The sequence below is a fragment of the Ascaphus truei genome, chromosome 13 (genome assembly GCF_040206685.1).
Source record: "Ascaphus truei isolate aAscTru1 chromosome 13, aAscTru1.hap1, whole genome shotgun sequence".
In the NCBI taxonomy this organism is placed as follows: Eukaryota; Metazoa; Chordata; class Amphibia; order Anura; family Ascaphidae; genus Ascaphus; species Ascaphus truei.
Genome location: NC_134495.1, coordinates 25,557,848 through 25,581,638, shown reverse-complemented (window position 1 = coordinate 25,581,638; position 23,791 = coordinate 25,557,848). Strand labels below are relative to the sequence as shown.

Sequence of the window (23,791 nt, the reverse complement as noted above, 5' to 3'; positions counted from 1 at the left end):
ACTGCAGAAGAGAAGCATCCACATAACATGATGATGTTGCCATCATCATGTTTGGAAATTGGGATGGTGTTAACTGGGTGATGTGCAGTGTTGAACTTGCACCAGACATAACATTTAGAATTTAGACCAAAAAGTTCAATTTTTGTTTGTGAAAAAGAATATAGATGATACTGCAGACATGTGGAAAAAGGTTTTGTGGTCAGATAAATTTTAACTTTTTGGTCTAAATTCCGCAAGCCCAACACTGCACATCACCCAGGTAACTGTCAAGCATGGTGGTGGCAACATGTTATGGGGATGTTTCTCCAGCAGTGACTCGGAAGCTTGTCAGAATAGAGGGGAGAATGGATGGTGCAAAGTACGAGTGAATCCTTTTAGAAAAGCTCTTTGAGTCAACAGAATCAAACTGGAGATGAAATTCATATTTCAGTAGGACATGATCCAAAGCACAAAGCCACACTGGAGTAGTTGAACAAGCGAATTAATACACACACGTGTGTGTGTGTATATCTATCTCAACACATCACAATACGTTAAGTTTTCTGCAATCCATTGAATTCATTTTCTATTTTTTATGGCACATCAAAGATATTTGTGGCACTTGCTAAATGATGCTGACCAGATACAGTATTTGTTTTGTCCGGGAGTTGGGTTGTGGGGGGAGGAAGTGCTGCAGGCCTCCCTGGGTTTATGCATTTATACTTTGTTAATGTGCGTATGTTATTGGTTATGTATGTACAGCACCTCCACCCGAAAATAGTTCCTGCATTCCTGTCAACGTCCTATTATAATATGTTCCTCATGTAACTGACCATTTCCAGATTTTAATGTGAACCATACAGGGCAGAACTGGGGCAAAGTACCTTGATGTTGACGATAGGCATGTTATAATGTAACCATTTGAGGGCCGGAAGGGTCGCGGTAGCAGAGTGCCAAAGCCCCTGCAGCACACTGTGGCCACGGTGGCCATTTTCCAGGCAACGTAAGCGTTGTTGTCGTCCGTTTCATTACCTGGCGGATCACGTCCATAGCTCCACGGAAAACGCAGGAATAACTAACCTCTTTGCGCATGACAGTCACAACGTCACGAGATCCCTGGAGTGCCAGTTCCCATAGTCCTAGGACACCCAAAGGGTTAAAAAGCATGTGATACGGGTTTCTTACGTTTTATGCATAGCTTTGATTAGCGAGGTTTTGTTGACAGGACAGATCAAAAATAGAATTGGGAAACGGGGAAGTCGCTTAACTTCCCCCTATTGACGCCTTATAAATTGTTGCTATTTTGCCCCTGTGTATCAACTGGCAACGTGCCTGGTTAAATAGTTTGAGACCCATGGTATCTTGTTGTACACATGCTGACATTTTAGTTAGGCAATTGCTTTAATACAGAGACCATTATGGTATTTGGCACAGAACCCATAATCTCGCACATCAGTGTTACAGGACTGTGGCCATTATAGGTGTGACACTGTTGGGGCAGATATTCTGGCACCATGATCACCTCGTAATCACATGTGCCGCAACTGCATGGTCATAACATGCCTCTGACGCCAGGAATGGGGGAGGAAGTGATCCTCTTCTGTTTTGTCCACGTCTCGCTGATATCGCCTCTAGACAAGAGCAAAAAAAGTTGCATTGTTTATTGAATATTTAGAGCCAGTAGCGTGCGGGTCCTTGTGACATACAGAAATGTCATAAGGGCACTGTAAAGGTGATCTAGATGGACCAGTGACAAGCGTTTAACATTTAGCCCAGCAACTTAAAACCACCATTTGTGCTTTTTTTTTTTTGTGGTTTGTTTTACTATTTATTTAGGATTTTTATTACAGAACAACAAATCTGAATCAAGATATTGACTTGTAAATACAAAATAAAAGTGTGAAAGGCTAGGAAAATCTGGGGAAAACACATATACTGTATATGAAATAAAAATGCAAGTACCGAAATCCAATCTGGATAAAAGGAATGAGGTTTTTAGATTACAGTGAGGTCTGGGCTTAGCAGTTTCTGGAATCACGTTTGGACAATAACCATTATCAAGAGATACATGAAGTTTGTCAGTGCATTATAATTTAGAACTGTGAGGAGGCACAACTCAAGGGGAGGTCAAAGCCTTTCATAGCAAAGTGCATGCAGGCGAATCCAGGCCACTGGGACATCAACGTTCTTGGTGACTCAAAGTGCGAGAACCAGGGCTATCAGGTACCTACAAATTTGTCTTCTAAATAAGCGAGGCACCAAATCTTATGGCATTCACCCGGGGTTTCCAACCTTTTTTTTTTTTGGTTAAGGAACTCTATACAGGCATACCCAGGTTTAAGGACACTCACTTTAAGTACACTCGCGAGTAAGGACATATCGCCCAACAGGTAAACAGCAGCTCACGCATGTGCCTGTCGTCACGTCCTGAGCAGCAATACCTGCTCCCTACCTGTACTGAAGCTGTGCGCAAGCGGGGAGACTAGAGCCTTTTACAAATGCGTTATTTACATCAGTTATGCACGTATATGACGATTGCAGTACAGTACATGCATCGATAAGTGGAAAAAAGGGAGTGCTTCACTTTAAGTACATTTTCGCTTTACATACATGCTCCGTCCCATTGCGTACGTTAATGCGGGGTATGCCTGTATTTATATTGTGAAATTCTAAGAAATGCCAACCCTCTCTAATAGCGATTCTGAGGTCAGATGCCCCAACCCTCTACTAGTGCACCTGAGATCAGATGCATTGTAAAGAATCCCCATTCTTCTCTACTAGTGTGCCTGAGATCAGATGCATTGTAAAGAATCCCCATCCTTCTCTAGTAGCGCACCTTAGATCAGATGCATTGTAAGGAACCCCCATCCTTCTCTAGTAGCGCACCTTAGATCAGATGCATTGTAAGGAACCCCCATTCTTCTCTAGTAGCGCACCTGAGATCAGATGCATTGTAAGGAACACCCATCCTTCTCTAGTAGCGTGCCTGAGATCAGATGCATTGTAAGGAACTCCCACCCTTCTCTAGTAGCGCACCTGAGATCAGATGCATTGTAAGGAACCCCATACTTCTCTAGTACCGTGCCTGAGATCAGATGCATTGTAAGGAACCCCCATCCTTCTTTAGTAGCGCGTCTGAAATCTGATGCATTGTAAGGAACCCCCATCCTTCTTTAGTAGCGCGTCTGAAATCTGATGCATTGTATATCCTTCTGTATGCCTGGGGAAGCCAAGTGCTCCTAGGAACGCTGGTTGAAAAACACTGGTATACACATTGGCAAGATGTTGTGATCTGGATGTCTCCAACTACACACTAGAGAGCAGCAGGTTGTATTTCAGATGAATGACCAATTTTAATTCAGATTGATTCAAATTTGAGTGGATTACCCCAAATTGTAAATAGAGGATCACTTGGGACATTTGTATCCACCAAGTCTACAATGAAGAGATGTTGTCCCATAAGGGTTTCATTTTGGGGAATTCTCACCAAATGTGTAATATAGATCCCAGGTTATACCACGTGTCACTTGTGCTTTTAAAGTTTAGGTAATGTGTGGGGATGGGGGAAATAATGGGGTCTGTGGAAATGTGTGGTAGGTGAAAGCCCCCTCCAAAATATTGCTTTCCAGGCCAAGTAAGGCCCCGGACATGTTTGCTGCGTGCTTGCGGAAGCGTGCTGACGCGCGCTCCCGCTCAGCACTGAGCCCCTACAGCCGCAATTAGAGCGGCTTTAGTAGGGGCTCACCTGCGCTTCCGCGTGCTTGCGGAAGCGCAGGTCTTGGGGGAATTTAAAATTCCCCCGCTTGCCGGCAAGACAGGCCGGTCACGTGAAAGGTTCGCCCAATGAGGGTGAACCAGCTCCGTGACGTCACTGGCCCGCCCCCGGCCAGTGACGCGCCCGCCCCCGGACCGCCCCCTGACGGCTGCTGAGAGCGCTTGCGGTAAGCAACCGCAAGGCCAGGGAAAGCACCCGCTTTCCCTGCGCCTCAGCGCGCCTCAGCACGCCAGCAGGGACCATGGACTCGGCCTAAGAGGCCAGTATCTGCTGAGGACGGATGCCTTTGCTGTAACATCCTTGAACGCAGATGAATGACATTTGGAAATTGGTGTACCCCAAAATGGAGTATTTGGTCTTCATTGAATAATAATGATTTTAATGAAAACCTTATGGATACTTGTGGGACCATAATTTCAGGGTAGATATTAAACACTAACCATTCCTCATAGAATGAACACACCAAAAAATGTGTATTTTGTGTGCAGTTACTGTAGCAACTCAAGATGTTTTCTTGCATGACAAGTTTGTGCTTTGCTTCTTTCTATTTGAACATCACCTTTGCAATGTGTCACAAATTGTGTATCTTTTCCACACCAAATGTGAAGAACTTCTTAATTTTTTTTCGTACAATGCACATTTTTTTGGATATCTTTAGAACCGGTAATGCCTTCTGATGGTGGGGGGTTTTCCCAACGAGATTCAAACATGGCTACATAAAGTGCTTTAACGATCCTCATAATCAATTCCCATATAACCTACATGTGGCACAAATGCTGTGCAAATTATCCTTTGTCTGTTAAAATGTGCATGTGACAATCTTTGCATCCATTTAATGTGAAAATAGTCTTTGACACTATTTGTAATCTCTCTTGGGCAGGGATTACATTCTCTCTGAAGTTTATTTTTTAACTACTCTGTATGGCCATGGCTCAAAAGATTTTGGTTTCCACCAGTCCATTTAAAATGTCCCTTGCTCAACACATGACCATTGCTCTTTTAAAGTCATACCAGTTAGGTCAGTTTTCAGTTTTGCCCTTCATCAGTTTCCTCCAAAACGGTAGCATTTATAGCGACAATCCAAATTTTTACATGTGTTTTTTTACACAGGATTGAAGCAGGGGACTCCAGAGCAGAGCCCCATTAATTTTGGCTCCCGGGACCACCTGCTTCTGGAGATACCTCCGCTTAGATTGCAGGGGTCACGTAATAGCCACTTTTTGAAAGCTTGTTGTCCAATATGAGGTTGTGACTTTATTCGGTGCGGCTTCCTATTGGCCCATGTCACGCAGAGTTTTAAAAAGCAGAGAGGTACTGGCACTCACGGCGGTCTATCTCGAAGCAGGGGGTCCCTGGGACTCCATGCTTCAAAGCTGTAGAAAAAAATTAATGCAAAAAAGTGCTTGGATTGCTCATTTTAAATGCTCATTTTAAACATTTATTTGAATGTATTATTTATTTCCAGGTATTTACTTATTTGGCATTATTATGGACATAACTGGAAAGCGGCCTGTAAGTGACTATAATTCACCTGTCATTGGTCAGGCTGCTTTCTTGGATTCTGCTTGTCTAGCTTTGCAAAGACTGTTACTGGCAGAGATGTCAATCATCAGTATCCCTATGTCCCCACACAATCCCTTGCACATAGCCCTACACAACGCATTGTGGGACGTGACTTCAAAAAACAATGGTTGACCGTTACACCACCTTTTTAAAATGATGATCATGAAATACATTGGTCGTTTAGAAAACTAGAATCCATTTTGCCATGTGGTTCATTTAATCGGATATAGTTTGGTAGTCCAGAAGTTAAAAGTAACAATTCTGGATTAGTGTTTTTTTTTTTTCTCGTTGTTCCATGAAACTGCCTGTCATTCTTCTAGCCTTTATTTTGATGCATTTGAAATCGGCCAATTAAAGTCTTCTTGGCTGTGAGAGAATATAAATGAAATCCTATACTATAAATATAATTTTTCTTTTTCAGAGAACAAACCCAGTTTAAGGCAATTGGCGTTTCCCCTGTGATAAATCAACTGCAATTCTTCTTCACTGGAGTTTAGACATGAGGCTTTAGTAAATAGCCTGCTGTGTTCTTAAGTATAATTAAGTTAATGTTTCCTTTTAATGGGCCATTTCATGCTGCTTAGTCATAAAATGAAATCTTTCTTTAACACAAGTGAATAGCTGATTAATAAAATGTAAGTTTTCATAGCAATAATCTTATACAATTTTTTTTTTCCCCCTTGTCTGTGGTATATGACTCAGTTCCTGAAATGACTCAATTAATGTGCCTTCTTTGAAGCAGGTTTTCATTAAAGGTCTTTTGCTCTTCAGACAGTTTCCGTTGATAACTTTCTTTTCAACTGGTCTTTGATGCATAACGTATGTCTGTTGTGGTAAAAATACTTTAGCCTCCAGTAGTGCCTTTTGCTATTAAAGTACTAAAAAGGCCCATTACCACCCAGGTTTTAGATATATCCTAAACATACGTAAATTATCTGTGACAATGCGAAGGGGGTTCTCAGTGAGTAAAGACACTGACTTGAGGGGTGGGGGGACCTGATTCAAGACCCGGTGTCTGCTACTTGTGACCTTGGGAAGTCACCTTATCTTCTTGTGTCTGACATCAAAATCATAAATTGTAAGCTCATCTGGGCAGGGAATGTCTGTAAAAAAAAATTCTTATGTGCTGCGTATCGTGCAGTATATTAGAAATGTGAAGATAAGCGCTGTACGAAATACAGTAGTTATAAAGTTATTATTTATGCTGTTGCAGCAAGAGGCTGTGTTGTCGTGAACTATAGTTTAGCTTTAATGTGTGAACTTATCACATATTGTAGTAACACATTGTTTACAACCGGGGCGCGCAAACTTAATTTGCTGCGACAAATGTCTGTTTGTATTGTTGTCATTGTTTGTTTTATGTTAGTTAACAGTATATACTATGAATTTTTTCTGTGTCTAACGCCACATATCCCAAGACGGTTTCTCCACGGATCCTTCAAGCCGGTCCAAGCGTGCACGATTGGACTTTTATACAAAGTTCCTAACAGTATCTATTGGTTCATCTGGACATTCACTGGTCCTATTATCTAACTCTGCGTCCAGCACTGACCAGTGCTGAGGCGCGCTGACGCTTCTCAGTGAGCCCCTGCAGCCTCAATGAGAGCGGCTTTAGCAGGGGCTCGTGCATGCTTCCGCAAGCGTAGGTCTTATTCAAATGATAGATTTTCGCGCTCACGGGAGCGCAGGGCCGGTCACGTGAGGGCGAACCAGCTCCGTGACGTCACAGGACCCCCCACCCCCCCGACACGGCGCGCGGACCAAGGCCAGGGAAAGCACCCGCTTTCCCTCGGCCTCCGCACGGCTGCAGTCCTATGGACGCAGCCTAACACCAACCTTGATGCGCATATGTAGGAGACAGAGGGAAAAGTTTTTCACTTAAACCGTGCTCTCCCAGTCTTGTTACTTTTACTTTTATTTAGTTCTTGATCCCTCTTTACAACTGTAATAATGTATTATGACTAGTTTACCTCCTCTTTCAACATAGGGGATCCGCTCAGTGATTATCCATGTATTACATCATCAGATGCTGCACTTGTATCATTATACATCATGCTACACTTCCAGTTTTTGAAGCCATAACATGTTGTGTGTGACCTTCACCAAGTGTCACCTGTCATACAGGCTCATGATCATCTGGTCACGTGCCGGTCTCCGGTGACATGAATGGTAGTGGACAGGCTCAATTTTTCACTGCAAATGCGCTGGGAAATGCGCACAATCGCATGACACAGCTTGTTACGTCGTAAGAGCCTCCAGAATTCCTCCCCTCCTGATGTAAAAAGTACATTGTTGGCCAGCGAAAGAGTTAGAGGCGCCATCTTTCAGCTGGCAACAAATTCGAATTTTCTTTTTCCACAAGCACTGTGAATTCAGGATGCTTGTCAACCAAGTGTTTCCTCTAACTTAACCCACTCTGTCCTTGTCAGAGGGCCAAGATACGGGTGAAATAGGGGATATTAGGATGTATGTACAATCTCTTATGATGTCACTGTCCGTTCAACATCAAAGATCTGAAGTTTACAAGTGACTTGAATAGCAATTGTTAAACCCACCTGTTACTTCAATGGTTTTTTTGGGGGACCCTAGCAACAACTAAATCTATAAAGTATGTACAAATCACACTGTCAGCACTCTGACTCATGGTAGAACAGTCATGAATTTCTGTGTGTTGAGTACCCTGTGCATATATTTACCAGACAGTAATAATTAACAATAGTCCTTCCTTGCAGTATTTCTTCTGATGTTTTTACAACTGTTACATTAGAGCCATGCCAAAGGTAGCAATTGCTGGACGCAAAAATGTTTTAGATCTTGTTTTCCCAGTAGATTAATATGATGAACAGTAGTGTGCCTCTTTTATAGTGTAGAACAGTTAATAAAAAAGAGAAAGTTTGAAAGAGATATATAATTATGTTTAATATGGCAAATTCTAGAACTTCGCAAATGACGAGAAATTTGTGAATTCTTGACAGAAATCCCCCACTATGAATATCTTCGAAGTACTTTGACACCAACGTTTGGGAATATCCTAAGAAAAGATCAGAGCATATCGGGTGATTGCAAATATTCACGCAAATTGAGAAGCGCTTATTTTTAAATCTGCAAATCAACAAATAACTTTCATTTGAATTAACTGGGTTGCATTTGTACATCTCTAATTATTTGGGATGGGTGGATTTGTCAAAGTACATTGTGCAAACTTTCAGACTAACTTTTCTATTTCTTCACAAACACTTAAGATTGAAAAAACATTCATTTTTTTTTCTTTAAAAAAAAAAAACCGCACTAAAGCATACAATTCCACCAAAGTCTCTGTTTTTATTCCCAATTTTTTTATTATTTATTTTTTAAGTTTGAAGCAAACTTTTAAAGTTTGCTTCACTTATACTGTAAGTTATCTTTTGCTCAGTCAAATTTTTGCATAATAAAGAGTCCATCTATCTCTGTCAGGGCAATAGCTCCAAGACCACGAATTCTAGAAACGTGAAAGTTTGCATGCATACTAAGGGGGGACCCTGAGTGTATTTTTTTTTCTTTTATTTTATTTTTGTAATTGAAATGTGTTATTTCTATGGAGTTAACATTTCTCTGGCAAGCAAGTCACCCAGTGGGTGTTGTACCTGTTAGGCTATATATTTGTCACATAACATCATAATGCACATAGCCTGGTGGCAGATAAGGAGAGTGATGACTATAAAGTTTAGCCAGAAAGCCGATGAAGAAAGAGGACGTCAGTTGTCATGCGAGGACAAAGCATGAATGCTTGAGAAGGGGAGAGAAGTTGAAAGAATTGGGGACATTATAAGGTAAGCAAAGTGATGGGTGAGAGAAGAGGGGAAAGAACTCATGGAGATGGTATGCATGTTGATGAAGTTTTTAATAAAAAATTAAAAAAAACTCCCCGTCTATTTGATGGACATTAGTAATTTTGCTTACTGCAACCTGTTAGAATCCGAGCACTTTTAGCTTGTCAATAATAAAAATTAAAAGCCGACAACCTTTATTTGAACTCTGAAAAATTAACAAAACATCGAACGTGCGAAAAAAATAAATTTTTGCAGCAGAGTCGCACTTTGGCGAAAGGGCACTACTGTGAAGTATTAGAAATGATCTAATGATTGTCGTGTATCTGCTTTAGCTCTTTCTAGAAAGGTGTTGCCCAGATTTTTGCAATGTCGTGTTTTTTTCCATTATAATCCACAATTGTTTTGTTCTAAGATTGTGTTTAATGGTATGTAAAATGTGTGCGTTTTGATGAAATTAATACTGAAGTAAATGGGTACATAATGTAGCTCTACCAGATCTGTCTACATCAATTAAATATATGGTAAGCTCTTCGGGGTAGGGACTCCTTTTCCTATTGTTTTATGCCTGAAGCGCTTATTCCCATTGTGTTATATTATGTCATGTGTATTACTGCTGTAAAGCGCTCCGTTCCTGAGTGGTGTGTTAGGCTGGGGCCATAGAGGGGGTAGCAGGGCTGAGGCTCGCCTGCTGAAATCTGCGCGATTTCATGCCCATGCAGGCGAGCCAGCAGGGGGAGACCGAGGGAGGTGGGGCAGTGACGTCGCTGGGCCAATCGCCCGTGACGCACCGACGTCACGGCGCCGTGACGTTGACGCTGCTTCGCGCTGATTGGATGTTTTCAGCCGAAAGCGCTCTGAAAAACAGCTTGGCTGTCGGCTGAAAAATCCAGCGCCTCAGCACGCCTGCGGACGCTCGCGTGAGCCCCCTCTAAAGACATCCTCATGGAGGATGCCGGGGCTCAGCGCGGAGCGTCCGCACGGCTCAGCGCGGCCTCCCCTGCTATGGACTCGGCCTTATGAATAAAGATATACATACATTCATCTAAATCGGGTCTGATCTACTGTAAGCATACGTTTCACATTTGCTTGAAAGCAAATCAAGAAAACAGACCATGATTCTCCTTAAATGCGTCACCAATTGTAATTTTAATCATTATTTTAAAGTTAATGATTTGCATGTATGAATCTTTGTACCGATATCAAATCAGACAGATTTTGTTGTTGTGTTTTCAGCAGTTTTGCAGTTGCTGGTTTGTAGCTCCTATTAAATCAATTAATGGGTTTCGCTTGTTTTACTGCATGTTGTGCGCGTGTAATTTAATTTGAAAAGAAAATATTTCTCACTGGAAGTATTATTGATTTGTGACCTTTTAGAGAGAGAGAGACCGTTAGAATTGTATTTAATCTATAAACTTGTGTTCTTCTCTTACTAATATCTGTGCCCCTGCATTCACCCCACGTTCTTGGCTATTTGAACCCTTTTGTTTGTAGAAAGGAATGAGACTCGTGGATGAAATAATCAAATAAACCATTTAAAGGAGCAATCCAAGCAATATCCTCATAGTTTTATTTGTATTTTTTTTTTTTAATGAATCGTTTCTGTAGTATTAGACAACTTACTACCTTTTTTTTTTTTTTTGTTTTTTTTTTTAAATTCAACTTGATGCCGTTTTTTTTTGTAATGAGTTAATATACTGAGTATCTTTTGATTTTGCATAGTAGGTGTAGCCCACCTTCCCAGCAGTACAAGCTCTTTGCAACACTTTCCTGTTTGTGTTCATTTGTTACCAATATTCCCAGCAGTTTGAGCTGCAAACTGTAACAATAGATAATGTTACCTTGTTAATATCAGGATACCTTGTAGCTGCTGAATTCCACTGACTGAAGGATTGATTGAAACTGTAAGTCCGCCCTTTATTGAACCCTGAGAAACAGGCTCTTTGCTGATTGATCACGACAGAACGAATCGATCAGCAGCGTAGGTAATTGGTTTTCAATAAAGGTAATCAAAGGCTGCATATATTTAAAATATATATATATATATTTTGCTTTAAGTGCTACTTGAACTGCTTCTTTTTAAAGCCCTATTCCTTCTATCTTAACATGCTGTGTGTTCTTCCCCTTGCTAGGATAGATGGCTGCTACATTCAAATGAGTGGGGCTGACGTTGTCTCAAGCAAGTGGGAAAAACAGCTTTACAGCAAATTAAATAGGGGCCTGCGAGGGCAAGGACAATTCCCATAGACTGGAGAAGTCTCAATGTACAATCGTTTTTGCTGGGATTCTTCAATGGTTTGGGCCATTTTCTGAGATCTGCTTTATACCACAGCCCTGGTCACTGCATCTTTGGAATTAATCAGTGGGATTTTGGTGCTATATTTGAAAAGATATTCCCTATATCTTGCTTTACTAAACACATGTTGGAGAAATTGTTAAATGATTGCGTGCTTCCACTTAAATGCAATCACAATCTCTGTTGCGGAGTAGGACTGCACCTTTAATGCAATTTGTCACAAGTATTTTCTTCCGAATTCGCTTTCAGTCAGGCAGTCAGGCAAAACCAATTATTTTCATACCTCCTGGTATTAAGTTTAGTGCTCACTTTGTCTGAGGTTTTGATCAAATAGCATGTTAGAGTATGAATTCTTTGTCTATTGTTTATTTATAAAATGTTTTACCAGGAGTTACCTCTCATTTTCAAGTATGTCCCGGGCACAGAATTATGATAATAGATGGTTGCAGTAAATGATCTGGTAATACATTGAATTTATGGAAATTTCATGGATGGTTAGAGGTAATATTTGATTATGGGCATATAAAGCAGTTGCAGATCAAGTTTAAAATTGTGTTTTGAAGAGGAAGCATAGGCCTACAATGTATTATTAGAAGAGGTAAGATAGGCCTGTAATGTGGTAGACTTTACACAACCCAGTAACGAACAGCTGCAAGAGCAGAAAACCGCTGACACCCTTTGGCGGTCCGCCTGTGGGGCGACGCAGATCTAGGCTGAAGGGGAATACCTCTGCACTGCCTTTTAATCTGTCAGATGATAATTTAACAAATTGTCATTTACTTGTAGCTGCTGAAGATGCGTATGGGGATCTCAAGAAAGCAAACCTGTTGTTCAGTAGTTTAGTGAGAATTAACTCGTTAACAGACATCTGCAATGAGCTTCAGAGTTGCAGTCCCTTCGTGAACCAGTGAACTAAGCATGTGTAACACCTGGAGTGCCACAGGCTGCAGACAGCACCAAGGGTCCACGGTCCTTTCTTTCAAATCATGATCATGTGATCGCTACTTCCCTGTCGTGACGTAAATGGAGGATGGTTCTCCTGCCCCGTTCATATTGCGTTAGATCACGATCTCTCCATGAAGATGAATAGGCCTTTACGTACAGGATACGTCTCATAAGTATCACTGGAGGTGCCAGGAAGTAAAACATATGCCCGTAGAGCACTCAAAGGCTGAGAGGTTAAAGGTAGCAGAGTGAACGTTTTAAAATAATATTTTAAGCTAAATTTCTATGGTAAACGCAGGTTTTGGATGTTTTACTACACAATCTTTATCCAGTGTCTCTTTGTGATGATGCTGTTTGTCAGTTCTCAAAGCCACAGATAGTGTTTGGTTTTGTTCTTTGTTTGCAAAGTAATTATGCCGCCATTGGTCGTTTTAGATAAACAAGTAGCTAATTCCTTTAACCTATATATTTTCCACAAAATAGAAAAAAAAGTAATAGTTTTAGATGGCCAATTACACCGATACGTTGTTTGGAATAATAGTAATCATTTCCTGACCTGCTAGGTGGGACTGCCTCTAAAGAAGCCTTTCTACCATGGTTTTTTTTCTTCTTAAATCCTACCTGAACCAGTGAGTCCTACGGATCTTATCTGTCGTCCCCTGTAGTCTGGACAGTCCCTGGTTTCAGAGATATTTATTTTTTATGTGCCAGTGCGGAAAAAAAAGTGCAAATGGTTGTCGATTTACCAACCTCGCCACCAGGGTCACTAATCGAAAGCCATAACGTCATCTCCCCCATAACGTCACAGCTTTTCTATTGGCTGACCCGGCGGCCATATTGCTTAACCAGGATTGCCTGCTGGACCTTTTATCGGAATGAGGCTCACGTCTCTTGAACAGTATTGGGGGGGCACCGATGAGCTCTGCGGGCCCCCTGGTTCAGGTAAGAGTAAAATAATAATCAGTGAATCGTTCTTTAGTAGCATGCAAAGTGGTAACCTACGGCCGCGCTTATAGTGCCGGCGACAGAGACGCTGATGACATACTGCGGTCCCTGAAAAAAACTAATTGAATTGACTTCCAGCAATCACGACCAAGCTGGCGCGTCGCTCCTACTATAAGCGCACGCGACGGATTCAATGCATTTGTTTTGATGCGATGTCGCGGTCACCGGCACTATAAGCGCGGCCTAATGCAGCAATCTCGGTACAACTCGAATCAAGTACAAAAAAAGTGTGTGTTGGCAAAGCAAATAGCTTCGTACCACAGGAAGGGTTTTCGAACACATATTTCTATTGTGTTACTTCCTGGAGTTAATTTTGTGGTTAAAACACATTTGACTTTCAGAAACGAACGAGGCTGGAAACATGCAGGTCTAAATGAGTGTCTACTCTTAGCAGCTATTGCGGTTACTGAATTCTTGACTGAGTAAAGCAGTGTTGACAATTTTAAACAACAAAAGACAATTGAGCTTTAGCTCTCATTCGTTGCTTGCTTTGCTTTGTCAGTTTCTGCAGGTGTGTTTGCCAAGCTTACTCCCTATCTCCAAGCCTAGACTGACAATAAAACTTTCTCATGGATGCATTGGAGTAGTTCTATAACACAAACTGTACCACGCATGCACAAATGTGCTATGTTTCTTATTTGTAATCCTTTTTGCCTCACGTCATGCCAGTTCAGCTGTAAGCCTTATTAGTCGATGTTTGCATTCCTTGATTAATTTTCTATGTAGTGCCCTTTCCTACTTGTACTTCTGCCACAGCATCTTGTGTTGTTCACACACCATGTGCTTAATTGGTACAGTACTAAGAAAATATATGTTTTCTCCCCTGTCCCATGTCGACGCGAGGGGCTAGCCTCAGCCCATCTGAAGGTAAGACACAGACCTGACCTGTCCTCGGCTTTATAAGCCCGTCTTATGCCAGCTTTAGGTCAATTGTCTGTCCTATGCTATAGGAGGACCATTTTTAATTTTAACAGAGCCACTCTGTATCCTCTGGGGGTGAATTCAACCACCGACTGCCCTCACCCCACCCAGGACCCGCTCTAATGCCCTGTTGGTCGGCCTGATATGCCACCCTCTTAAAGTCGTAGCATCCTTCGGTGACCCTATGGACAAGAGGATTGATGGCCTACTAAAAAGGCTGTATTCTACACTAGGAGCTTCCCTCAAGCCGACGAGCTTCAGAGTTCCATGTACAGCACCGTCTTCAACATGATGGTTTACTGTGCATATCTCAAACACTTTATCATTCATCCACCCTGTCAAGTCAAATGTTATGGTTTGCTTATTCACTGTTACTTATTGTACATCTCCCTTCAATGCTTTGTGTGGTAAGAGGTGAACGCAACCACAGTGCGTTGTGGCTTCCTTACTATATTTTGGTGGCCACTTTTAATTCCCGAAAGGCTAGAAGACCAGTAATTAAACCAGTAAGTAGCTTGGGTGTCTAACTCGAGTTGGCATTTGAGAACTCCCTGGCTCTAACGCTGTAAAATGAAACTTCGTTTTTTTTTTTTTAAATGGCCAGGCAGCATTGCTTATTTAGGCCGCGATTACAGTGGCCGTGCGCGTGCTCACGATGCCAAAATAAATTATTGTTCCATGACAGTGTGCGTGACCAACGTGTCCAAGCGGCCATTTTTTTAAAGACACTTGAAATTGTTCTTGCCGCGTCACGTGAGCGGTTCAGCCAATAAGGGTGAACCGCTCGTGATATGGCACCGCCTTCCTGTCACCTCCAGCTGGCAGTGCAGGTTTCGCGTGCGTGCGACGGCAATATCATCTCGGCTTTAGTTATAATATACTATAAAACGTTTGTCCCCCTTACAAATTGTAGTTGCCTAAAGTAAAAGCCTAAATATAAAGGAGTGACTATAGACACTGATAACAATGACAGTGTTGAAATCGGGAGAACCTGGTTACGTTCCCGGTGTCGGCTCCTTGTGACCTTGGGCAAGTCACTTTATCTCCCTGTGCCTCCGGCACCAAAAACAGATTGTAAGCTCATCTAGACAGGGACTGTCTGTAAAAAAAAAAAAAAATATCCTATGTATGATGCCGCTTACCTCTCACTATACTGTAATTGTGACGCGCTTTGAGTCCCATTGGTAGAAAAGTACTATGTAAAATAAGGGATTACTTTTAGTCTGAGAACAGCCAAAGGAGAAATACCATTTATTACAAAATAAAGATTTTATTAGTGGATAGCGTGATTTATTTATTTATTTTTTCACACCCTAAATTATTGTACATTAGTAGAAAACTGCTACTGCTGGATTTCACCATGCAGTATTTGGACCTAGGGTTGCCAGGTGTCGTCTCCAAAAATAGTGGACACAATGGTGAAAGGTGTGACAAGCTCAGTGTCCAACGCCCACCCCCTGTCACTCTCACCCCACGCCCACCCCCTGTCACTCTCACCCCACACCCACCCCCTGTCATTCTCCGCCAACCATCATTCTCACCCCCACAGGCCAGCCGCAGAAAACTCACCTCTCTGCTAAATGCTGTTTCCTCCTTGGCTCCTCCCCCAGGCTCCTGACACCACCTCCTGATTGGCTGTTGCTGGGTAATTAAGACAATCAGAATGGAGGAAGCTGCCCAGCCCCCTAGCGGCAGCCTTTTTTTCCCTGCTTGGGGAAATCCCACGGCTCCGAGCCCCTCAGGCCACTATGTCAAGAGGTAATACCTGACACACACCTGTTAGCATTAACATCTATACTAAAACAACTTGCAACTGATTTATAAATCTCATATTGAACAAGCACGCCTTCGAGATGAACATTGGCCTATGCAAACGGGAGCAACCAGAAAACAGTGTTTTATTACAGACTCCTTGGTTTCACTCTGCTTTCTGTTTGTCACAGCAGACTAACTTCTGAAGTTCAGAATGTGTTTACCCTAGTTATGTCCTCCCTCATATGCAGACTTAATTGAATCCTTTTGCTACCGGAGGGGCCCTGTTATGAATGCTAAGCAACTGGCTGAAACAAAACGCCAGGGGAGTCTGACGACAGCCTGCCTTCCCAAGTACTCTTCATGCTGAGTTACTCAGGGCGTTTCTGAACAGTTTGTGAGTTTGCGTCTGTGGTTGTTTGTGTCATAGTCTAGACGTTGTAAAGAAAGGGACGAGCACAAAACTGAGACGCAGAACTAAATTGTGAATGGACAGCAGTCTTGACAAAACCTTCGAAGAATTTCTTAATTGGGAAAAACAAGACCAAATATGTGTTGTAGCGATCTGCAGTGCGTTGTCAATCACATCGCTGTAATCTATTAATTTTGTCCCTCAGCCTAGTGTTTTCTTTTCAAGTGTAGATTCTGGAGATCTTTCCATAGTTAAATAACACGTTATCCAAACATGCACTTTTCCCCTGCCTTTAGCTAGTGTTTGCTGTGCGTACATCTACAGAGCCTTAACTTTTTTTTTTCTCATAAGGAATGATTGTAACTCTAGTCAAATAATACCCTCTGGTGTTTAAAACTTTAAAACTTGTCCTTGGGCCAAAATAAAAGGCAAATCATTACCTACTGTACTCTCCTATTACATTTGTTTTTAGTTTTATTTATTTTTTGTGGGGGGGGGGGGGGACGTTGCCACAAGTTGTTGTATTTCGGTGCTCATGAACACAACCCACAAGCAGCTGTGTAACTTTGTGTTGGGAAGAGCAGATGATATGAGAGCAGGCAATGGGGGATCCTCAACGCATTGTTCATTGAATGATTTATAATGCGTTCTCCTTCCTCAAACACTTGTGTCCCTCAGATGTTTGTATATTAAAATGGGCATGAAGTGAAAGTGACAACCTGTACTCATTTGCATGTAATTTCCAGAATCCCGGGCTGCAGTGAAAGCATTGTATGCTGAGCGATAATGGTGAAAAGGAGGGTTGCAGGCCTGCTTGAGACGTGAATGTGCTCACAAGTGGTATTTTTATTTGCTGTGATACTGAGAAATGCTTCCTCTCTTATGTTCATTTGCTGTTTGAAAAAAAGCTATGTGATGCCATAATAAATAAAAGCTCTTTTGTAAATACAAAGTCTTCAGATTGTAACTACGGCACTTCCTAAAACGGCACACAGTCCCTAAATATAAAATAAATATTGGCTACCTAGATTAAGTACAAATCCTTCACCATGTACTTTAGCAGGCACTGCCTTGAAAGCAGCCTGGCACAGTAAATATAACTAATGCTTTTAGAACAGTTTCGTCTTTTTCCCATCGACTGTTTTTTTGCACCTAATGGATTGTAGGTATGGCTTTGTTTAACAAGCGTGTACAAGAAGAAAAGATGCACTCACACACGTATGCACTCACACACGTATGCACTCATCAGGTAGCGCCCCGCACCTGATCCGGTGCTTTGAATTCTATAAAGTGTTCATCCAGAGGTGGTAGAACCTAACAGTACTCCAGAGGCCTTGATGTAATAAAGTGAAAAAGTATTAGAAAAGATGATCGATGTTTTGATCCACAACTCAAACTTTTACCAAGTTAAGAGTACATCTTATGCAAGATAAGAATATGAGGCCTTCAAGAATTTGAGGCAGGGGGTAGATGGCTATAATTAGACACGTAGGGTCAAGCGTTTTTTTTTGTTGGTTTGTTTGATTAATGGTATAACTTTTGCGTGCTTGAATTGAAGGAGGTGGAAAAGGTACCAGATTAGAGGGTAGAGTTGAAAATGTGTGGTTATTAAAGTAGGAGCAAGAGGTTTGATGGAGTTGGGGGGAGGGTGGGGGGTGGGAGTGCTGGGAATATATTCATGTTATCCATGCGTGTATGACGGTTTAGTCAGTCTGGGGTTAGAAGGACGAGAGCGGCAGAGAGAAAGAGTAGCTTGTAGGGCAGAGTTGTAGTTCATGACCAGGTTTCAATCTGTAGTGAACTAGAGAGAAGAGCCGGAGGATCGCAAAGTAGAGACGAGCCAGAAGATTAATGGAACTCTGGTCTCTGCAGAAACGAGAGGGTGATGGAGAAGAGTAGAACTGAGAGAAAAAAGTAGACGAGATGATAAAAGTGGGAAATTGAGGTATCAGAGCGAAAAGGTTTTTTTTTTTTTTAACAGGAGGTGCTGGTTGCAGTCCATTGGTGAAGGCAAAAAGAAAGTTAGATAGAGAAAGCTGGAAATCCAAGGAAGAAAAGGATCATAAATATGGCATTTGGAGTCCCCAAGGAGGTTAGTCGGAGGAGAGCAAGAGCTTGGGTTCAAAGTCAGAGAGAGACAAAAAGGGGATGAGTAGAGGCAGGTGGATGATAGATGACCGTCACGTGGAGAAGCAGCGCAGAAAAAAGCAGGACAGTGTGAGCCTCAAAGGAGGGAAAAGAAAGGGAGGAATAGGAAGGGTTTGGTAACAGATTGAGGACAGGTGGAGCTCCACTCCTCCACCCTTGATATCAGGGTGCGGAGTGTGTGAGGTCACCATAAGAGAGGGTAGCTTGCAGTGCAGAGTCAGGCTGAGTGAGCCAAGTCTTTCTTATAGCAGAGAAAGAGAGCGTGAGAAAAATTAGTAGTGTATCGACAGGAACTTGTTAGAAAGGGAGCGTGCATTTGAGAGGGGAGGGAGGTTGACAGGGATGGGTACGAGGTTAGAGGTCTTTACACCATGAGGCGAACAAGAGCATGTAGAAATAAGACATGGGCCAGGATTGGGTGAGAGGTCCCCAGAAGCAAGAAGCATGGAGAGAAAGAAAGAGGATGAATGAGGAATATTTGTAGGGGAGTGCTTTAGTTCATTTAGTGTCAAACGGTGCAGATAGGAAAGGAGTTAATGTGAACTGAGAGGAGAGATTGAGATAAATGAATTGTGATATATAGAGGATTATAATAACTTTATTTCATACAGCTCTTTTCTCCCAATGGGAATTAAAGCGCTTCACAATTACAATATAGTGCACAGAACACTGGATTTTTACAGACGGTCCTTGCCCAGATGGGCTTAGGCTATGATTTTGGTGCCTGTGGCACAAGGAGATTTGACCACGTTGACACTGAAAATTGAAACAGTGGTAGATTTCCCATTAGGCCTGGGCCTATTGCGGCAGAATTTGGGGGGCGGCAGAATTTTGAGGCGGCATGCCGGCTTGACGCCCCGCGCATGCGTGAACAGTTTGGCCGCTTCTGTGCATGTGCGCTCATAAGCGTGTGACGTCATATTGCCATGGGAACAGGAGGGCGGCATCAAGTAAATGCCTAAGGGCGCCTTTTTTCGCCATAGATATTCTCCTATCCAACTCTGTTCAACTCCAGGATTAACTCCATATCACTTAAACACAGGTCACTTTTAGTGAGCGAGCGCGCGATAACAATGAAAGTAAATTGTTGTGTCCCAGCTGCACGTGAGTGCACGGCGCTCAGCCGCTTAGCGAGACTAATAAATTTGGTCACGGCGCTCGAGCGCCCTCCCACCCTGGACGAGGCCTAACACAGGGCACTGCAACCCCTCGCAGTATCCTCCCAAGAGATTTCTAATATATAGGCCTAGTCTATATAATCTCCCACCCACAGGAAGCTACACTGGCGACACACTTTATTCGAGCTCGGCTAGTCCCACGAATTCGGGTATACCCGGGTGTATTGAGGTTTGTGACTGTTTTCTGCCCGAGTATATTGGGTTATTTTCTAGGCAGGGATTGAAGCATTTTATTCCCCCTGGCTGCAATACTGCACAGTATATATATATATATACTGCATTACAATTCATGAATTTATGCCATCTGGTAGACACGCGAAGCATTGCAGCCTATTAAATCCTAATCATTATCATTTAACAAATCAGCCGCCCATCAGCCAGGCATGAACCCAGGCTGGGAAGGCAAACGCAACGGGGCTTGTCAGAGGTGAGGAGCGGCGCATTCCAGGTATCTGCCAGGTACATACCAGGTATTTGCTCGAATAAAGTGTGTCGGTGCAGTACACAGTCCTCAGATAAACACACTAGGCCTCCACAGGTCTGTCAATGTAAACATTGCACAGAATGGTTTTTACCATGGAATATCTGAAGAAAAAAGCAATTTTATTAATTGGGTTCTGTTGTATTTCATTTTAACAGATGCCATCCGGACACCCTATTCTTGATAAACTGTGTAAATATTTGCATTGCACCTGGGTTTTCAAAATGCAGTGTCCTTATTTTGCATTTTATTGTGGCTTGGGAACTACAGTATTTTTCCTGTTCAATGAAGCAATCACAAGACCAGTCAAAGCTGCTATCTTCAGACTATCCCACCTTATGTACTCAATTACCTTTTTAATTATTTATGCAGCTTGGCTTTATGCTAATGAATTATATCAAATAGGCTGGGGAAATTGTGGTCGCCACACTGTAAGATGTTGGCAAACCCCTTTGTTGGATGAGTGTTAGAATTTGTATTACCAGGCCTATATGGGATATCACAAACGATGGAAAGAGTATGTACAGGCATACCCCGCATTAACGTACGCAATGGGACCGGAGCATGTATGTAAAGTGAAAATGTACTTAAAGTGAAGCACTACCCTTTTCCCACATATCGATGCAAGTACTGTACTGCAATCATCATATACGTGCATAACTGATGTAAATAACGCATTTGTAACAGGCTCTATAGTCTCTCCGCTTGCGCACAGCTTCGGTATATGTAGGGAGCCGGTATTGCTGTTCAGGACGTGCTGACAGGCGCATGTGTGAGCTGCCGTTTTCCTATTGAGCGATATGTACTTACTCGCGAGTGTACTTAAAGTGAGTGTCCTTAAACCGGGGTATGCCTGTACGAATTGTAGGGTTTTTTTGCCTGATCGCCCCTAAAAAAAATTCACCGTGAAACTTGAGGTTTTTAAAGTTCAAATCAGATCGTTTTACATTGATAGGTGGAACAGAAGTGCATAGAATGTGTTTTATTTGGACAAATTGTTTACTAAATGTTCTAAACTCTTGACTTTTAAGATTGCTGCCTCAGTGAATAACTAAATTGTCATACTGAGAAAAGCTCTTAAAATATTGAATATCACCCGAGAAAATTCATTTCACTTTGTTGCAATAGTTGTCACTATGTATTCTTATTTAAAATGCCACTGATCGAACAAGGTTGCTGTTATGTATGGCAGATGTGCTTCGGTTGCATGGGTTTCATTTTGTTTTTGCTTTATTTTTTATTTATTGGTCTCCCATCTGAAAAATGGGAGCCATTGCCTTCTACATACAGTAGTGCTAATGCATTCTGTGCATTACACTTGAGCTATAGGAGATGGTGGTGCACAGTTGTACACCAACATTTACATAGCGTGTTAATTTAATTCTGAAAGAAAAATGTCCTTTCCTTTCACTTGTTCCATCCTAACAAAAAAGGTAATTGGTTATAGATTTTAACCTCCATGCCTGTGGGTCACTTAGGAAAGATGAGCGCAGTAAACACATCCTAAGAGCTCCGTTTCAATATTTACAACATACTGTCAGAATAACATTTGACACATTATCTAAAAATCGTTATGTTCTCTCCACCTGGTTTTGTTCAGTGAAATACGCTCCCGCCATCACTCAACCCACTGCTTTCAAGGCGGGCTTTTGTAGGAGCGAATAGCTAACCGGGAAAATACTGCAGCAATCATTTCTAATCTTGAGTGATTTGTGGTCAACTTAAAAAGTAGGCCATAAGTGGGCCCGCCAGCAATAAAATGCGTTGGTAATTTTATCAAGTGGATTGTGAATTTGATTTAAAAATTATTTTTAAAGCAAAGAAGAGCATGCAATATGGGCACAGTAGTCCAGGAAGAAATGGGGAGCGCAGGGGTATGAAAAATAAAAAACATACAAAATATAGTGCAATATGTTAACACAGTGCATGTACGGTGAGTCTTGAATTCTGTGCAGTGCGTACTCACAAATTTCCAATACATAATAAGCGTGTCCCAATAAAATTGGTAATGTCCTGTCTTTCGGTCTCTGTCTCAGCCTATGGTGCACTTCTGGAGTCGGGTCACCTTCCTTGGGTAAGTAGACAAATACAACATAGTGTATACTGAAACATTTTTTTATCACTCACACAAAGTGAAAATACACTCACAAGGTTAAAAAGGTATTCGTGCCTTAAGAACAAACAAATGGAGCTGCGGCTGATCAGGATCACTGGGCGTTCTCTCTGCCCTCTGCACAGTCCTCACCGCTCCTCCCCGTCCCGCACTTTCGCAGAATGTTCCGGTCTGGTCTCGGCCAGGATTGCGGGTTACGTCACGTCTGACGTGCCTCTCGTCACGCTATGCGTTTCACTGGGCTTGCCGGTTTCATCAGGAGTGGTGCTTGTCTCAGCTGTGTATAAATACAGAGTCTCCCACACATTGGCTGAGCTAAACTGGATACATCTGTATTTAATCTATCATAGATTACTATGTAGCCCATGACATATGGCTACTTATGCACTAACAGAGTTTATCTCGCCATTAGGGATAAAATATCCTACAACCATTAACCCTCTTAGCACAACATGCTTAAGAGGTCCAAAAATACTTTTAATAATAACCACAATCTATAATACCTATAAGACCTATAAAATCACTAATATATATAAAATCTAAGAGACACTGTATTCATTATGAGATTTGCTGAAAAACAAAAATAGAGACATATTTAAACAGGGACGGATATAAGAAAAATAGCTTATCACAGAAAGACACTTAGTTCAAAATCAACATTTAATCCATGGGGAGTTAAGCATCCTAATTCATGAATCCAAAAAGTTTCTCTTTTCAAAAGATCCTGACCTCTATTTCCCCCTCTCCAATGTATGGGCACAGCATGCTTTTTAGTGACCAACTCGTGTAGCACCATGTACAGGTTTAAGGCTGCGCTTATACTGCCGGTGACGCGACTGATGACGTCGCCATTGCGATAATTGTAATTTAAGTTTAGGCGACGTCGCTGGTTACAAGGCAAGTGACGTCAGAAAAAGGGAAGACCGAGGGACGGAGAAGCTCTCTGATTGGCCACAAGGGGAGACCGTCGCTGAAAAAAATCAAATAACAGTGACTACCAGATTTTTGGTAGCGCCGTCGCGTGCACTATAAGCGGTGACGACGACGGCGACAATGCATTTGTTTTGACGCGACATTGCCGGCACTATAAGCGCAGCCTAAGGTAGATAGGGTGGATAAATAAGTGATTGCATGTTTTACTCAGAAATGGAGACAAAAGCAATGTGGATTTTATTCTGCATGAAATAAAGTTTTTAGAATTGTTACTTTTCCCCCTTCATCTGTGCATAAAAAAAATCCACTGTAACCGCAGACCAGTATGGCGTAACTTCCTTCCCCCGGCGTATATATATTTAAGTTGCTGCCGCTAACCTGTTTTGCAGACCATCTTTTCACTCTAAGCTTTTCAGAAACGTTTCTTGAACATGACTTAATGCTCAAATTTGTTGACATTGAACACTTCCTGACACCTTCACAC

At 42.0% G+C, this 23,791-nt stretch overlaps 1 protein-coding gene across 8 annotated transcripts in view; it reads left to right on the top strand.

Annotated features, from left to right (window-relative positions):
* TPST2 (tyrosylprotein sulfotransferase 2) overlaps positions 1-23,791 on the top strand; it is a 59,518-nt gene that overhangs the window by 2,520 nt on the left and 33,207 nt on the right. The window contains exon 2 of one of the 8 annotated variants that reach the window (XM_075568970.1): positions 18,436-18,546. The exons of the other annotated variants lie outside the window; for them this stretch is intronic. Coding sequence (XP_075425085.1) covers positions 18,523-18,546 — 24 coding nt within the window. The 5' untranslated portion in view covers positions 18,436-18,522. The remainder of the gene's footprint in view (positions 1-18,435; positions 18,547-23,791) is intronic. 8 annotated transcript variants of the gene reach the window in all.